Genomic DNA, 4,582 nt, shown 5'->3' with positions numbered 1-4,582 from the left:
GATTTTCTTTTTTTAGGGATGACATTAGCAAAGAAATCAATTTTGGGACCAAAATGGGAATTGACCCAAAATGTAGGGATCAAAAGTGCATTTTCGCCTAATTTTTTTGTTGCAATTACTTATTGTAATGAAAAATTTCTTTGCAATAGAGCTTGATGAATTGAGTGATCCGGTCCAAAAGCCTCCATGGCTTATCTATTGCAATAAAATTTATTTTGCAATTATATATATATATATATATATATATATATATATATTTCTTATTTTCTAATTTTAGGTTGCAATGGCCATTGCCCTTTTTATGGATTCCCGATCTTAGTTTACAAAATGGTCAGTATTAAAATCCGGAGAGTTTGATGTGATTAGTGATAGTAGAGGTATGTTTCTATTCTTTTTTATTTTCTAATACCCTAGTTTCCATTTTTTTTTTAATTTTAGGTTTACTTACATTGTTAGGGAGATGCAAGTTTCATCCAAGGTTTATAAGAGTGTTACAATGTCTTGTGATGCAGCAATAAAATCTCATCCAAAGGAGATGGCTGCCATAGCTGTGCTGTGATACAAATTCAAGAAAAACACTCAATTAGAGGGAGAGTCATTGAGCCTTTGGACCACTTATTTGGCTCATAGAAAATCCATGACTCAGTTGCATGTGGAGACGATTTGGTCACATTGCCGGGATATTAAATTTTGGGTATAGAGAGAAATATGTATTTTCTGATCTAAATTGGAGTTTCTTAAGTAGGTTTAAAAAAAAGGTAGTCAGACCAAACGATATTTGGTTTGGAGTAGTCTGCGATTCGGTGAATAGGGTTGCCCACAACTCAAAACAAATTTATTACCGCTACCACATTCTTGAATTCCTTATTGTTGCAGGCCAAAGATGTGGTTGCAATGGCCATTGCCCTTTCCATGGATTTCTAATTTTAGTTTACAAAAGGGTTAGTATTTAAATCTGGAGAGTTTGATCTGATTAGTGGCAGATATATGTTTCTAATCCTTTTTATTTTCTAATACCCTACTTTCCAATTTTTCTTATTTTCTAAACACCAACCCATTTAATAAATACTCATTTTTTTAAAATAAAAAAAAAAGAAAGAAAAAGAAAAAGAAGTAAAGGCCCCAATTGTGCCTACTTCCAACACTATTTTTTTTTTGATCAATTCCAACCCTAATTTCAACTATACTCGTAAGGTAGCTATTGAAGGTTATTCCAAAAAAAGGTTGCCATCGAAGCTTTTTCCCAAAAAAACAAATACAATAAAGTTTCTTTGGTGACCTAAATATAGGGAAGAAAGAGGTATAGTATAGTAAGTATAGTATAGTAAACTACTTTGTTGCAATAACTTATACTGTATCTTATTGCAACAAAATGTTTCGTTGCAATAACTATAGTAAAGAAATATTTTGTTGTGATAACTTATTGCAAAAAAATTTTGTTGCAATTACTTATTGCAATGAAAAATTTTGTTGAAATAGAGCTTGAGGAATTGAGTGATCTGGTCCCGAAAGCCCTCCATGGCCTGTCTATCTGCAATAATATAGGAGTACTTAGTTTAATTGTGAAGGGGAATAAAAATGAACGGATCTACATGGCTAAATGTGACGGAACAAGGGTGACGGATTGATAGTTGGTAGCCCAGGAGCTCGGATCCACAGTGGACGGACAAATACAACGCAATAGTCATCCTTCCAGCTTTGGTTCCAAGAATCCCTAAATAGGATTTGCGCTTTACGATTAAGTCTGACGTGGCTTTGCTTAATCTCCACGCAAACGTATATAAGAAGAATTCTTGCGTTACACGTTTAGCCTTGATCAAAGAACTCCTATAAGGAAAAGAACTCCAAAAGGTATGTAAAAGGAAAAAGTTCCAATTCTAGAAGGAAAGGACTTCATGGTCAAGGCTGGGATGCTAACCCTATGCCACTATTAATACCTCAAAACCCTCACAAATTAAGGTACGCATTATTGACTCAACTTTGGCATTCTAGGGTTGTGAAAAAAGTTCTAACTTGACCTTCGGAGGATTTTTGGCCGGCACCACACCGGTGCTCTCTGTTAGGTCTTCTCATTTCGTTTTGTAGGTATTGTTTCGATTTGGGAGTGCTTGCAGTTTATTGGTGATTTTTTCGGCATCATCAGTTGGCGCCGTCTATGGGAAAGCAGTGATCAACCTTTGCTTTATCCCTGAGTCAAAAAGTTGCATGGTACTCACCCGATCGATGGCAACAACCAACAATCAGGGTGACGAACCGCACGCCACGGCCTTGGATAAGCAAGTCCAAACACTCGCGGCAGCGGTCGAACGCCTAACCAAGCAGAATCATGATTTGGAGGAGCAGTTGTGACAAAGGAATGCGCATCTTTGCACACAAGAGGAGGACCAGGAAGGAACAAGTGCTGAAAGAAGAAATCAGGAAGGACCCGAAGGTAGCCATGCTCCGAGTAGACCGGAGAGGCAGGACACTAACCAACCATCATTCTCGGACACTCTCCCTCCTCACATAGCCGCTGAGATGCAAATGATGAGGGAACGGATGGATGTGATTATGAATGCCCTCAAGGGTCAAGTATCCAGTGACCTCGATGACTTGGTCCAGCGAACCGATTCGCCTTTCACAACACTTGTTAGTTCATGCCCCCTTCTCCTAAAGTTTCTCATGCCTCAGGTGGAGAGTTATGATGGGTCCAAGGACCCCTTAGATCACCTAGAATCTTTCAAGACCATTATGCACCTTCAAGGTGTGCCGGATGAGATCATGTACAGAGCCTTCCCCACTACGCTGAAGGGACCTGCGAGGATATGGTACAGTAGACTGACACCGAATTCGATCAGCACTTTTAAAGAGTTGGGCGCTCAATTCGTTTCGCACTTTATTAAAGGCCACCGATACAAGAAGTCCACAGCCTGTTTGATGAGTATTAAGCAACGAGAAGACAAGACGCTAAGGTCATACATATCTCGCTTTAACAAAGAGGCTCTCTCGATAGACGAGGCGAACAACAAGATACTAGTAGTAGCTTTCACAAACGGGCTGCAGAAGGGTAAGTTCTTATTCTCCTTATATAAGAATGACCCGAAGACAATGTCAGATGTGCTCTACAGGGGAACGAAGTACATAAACGCAGAAGATGCATTACTGGCTCGAGAAGAAAAACCTAAGAAGAGGGAAAGGCAGGAAGACACACGATCGGATAAGGGACGGAAGATGGTTAGAACTGGAGAGCGATGGGAAGATCGATGATCTAAACCACCCACGAGAAGATTCACGAACTTCACCCTTCTCATTGCACCAATCGACCAAGTATTAATGCAGATTAAAGATGAAGGAGCCTTGACGTTTCTTGGCAAGATGAAGGGAGATCCTAACAAAAGGCCAAAGGACAGATACTGCCGTTTTCATCGTGATCATGGCCACGACACAGTGGATTGTTATGACTTAAAACAACAAATTGAAGCCCTTATCAGGCAAGGAAGGTTGCAGAGGTTCGTAAGGAAGGAAAGAACGAACCAACCCTAGGAGCAAACCCCCCAACGGGAAACGAGCGTCCTAGACCACCTGTAGGAGACATACGAATGATTGTAGGGGGCATTACTTCTACAGGGTCATCTAAAAAGGCCCAAAAAACATACTTGCGGATGGTTCAAAGCATCCAGCTAACGGGTTCCTCACCAAAAATGGCGCGACTTGATAACCCCAACATCGAGTTTTCGGAAGAAGATGCACGACGCCTTTATCACCCACATGACGACGCACTTGTCGTCAATATACGGGCAGGGAACTACAACATGCATCGAGTTTTGGTTGATTATCCTCTACTACCCCGCGTTCCAGCAAATGGGGATAGATAGAGAGCGACTGATCCCAACAAATGCACCCCTTGTTAGCTTCGGAGGGACAAGGGTCTACCTTTTAGGTGTCGTCACGTTGTCTGTGACGGTCGGAGATTACCCCCAGTAAATAACCAAGGATGTAGTTTTTCTTATGGTCGACTGCTCTTCTGCCTATAACGTCATCCTCAGACGGCCCACTCTCAATGCATGGAAGGCTGACCTACCATTTAATGGTCAAATTTCCCACCGAATACGGAGTTGGAGAGCTGCGCTGAAATCAGATGGCCGCACGGGAATGCTACGTCGCCATGATGGAAATGGACGACCACCTGCAAGCAATGAACATCAAGGAGCAGAACCGGCGGAAGAATTAAAAGAAGTACACCTCGATGATTCTAGGCCCGAACGGACCGCAAGAATCAGCACCTTGGCCAGCCAAACAATCTGACAAGCACTTGCAGTATTCCTCAAGGAAAACCAAGACGTTTTTTCATGGAGTCACGAGGACATGCCGGGGATCGACCCGTCGATCATGGTCCACAAGTTGAACGTATCACCCTCTTTCTTTCCTGTCCGACAGAAGAAATGAGTGTTTCGCTATAACACCGATACCCTTTTTGAGTTTCGCTATAGCCAAGAAAACAACAAAGTCTTGACCGAGGCTCAAGTTTGTTATACTTATGTGGTTGAAGAAGAACGAAATAGGCAGAATCGAATGAGCGAAGGTGATGATAATCTAGAGATGA

General features: G+C 41.6%; 1 protein-coding gene across 1 annotated transcript; it reads left to right on the top strand.

The window, feature by feature from the left end:
* The first annotated feature begins 2,517 nt into the window (after nt 1-2,517).
* On the top strand, nt 2,518-3,246 carry LOC142628676 (uncharacterized). The gene has a single exon (XM_075802723.1). The coding sequence runs from the start codon at nt 2,518-2,520 to the stop codon at nt 3,244-3,246; it is 729 nt and encodes a 242-aa protein (XP_075658838.1).
* Nucleotides 3,247-4,582: the final 1,336 nt, after the last annotated feature.

Source organism: Castanea sativa, chromosome 3, assembly GCF_040712315.1.
Source record: "Castanea sativa cultivar Marrone di Chiusa Pesio chromosome 3, ASM4071231v1".
Lineage (NCBI taxonomy): Eukaryota > Viridiplantae > Streptophyta > Magnoliopsida > Fagales > Fagaceae > Castanea > Castanea sativa.
Note: the sequence above shows the minus strand (reverse complement) of the source record. Positions and strands in the feature narration are given on the sequence as shown.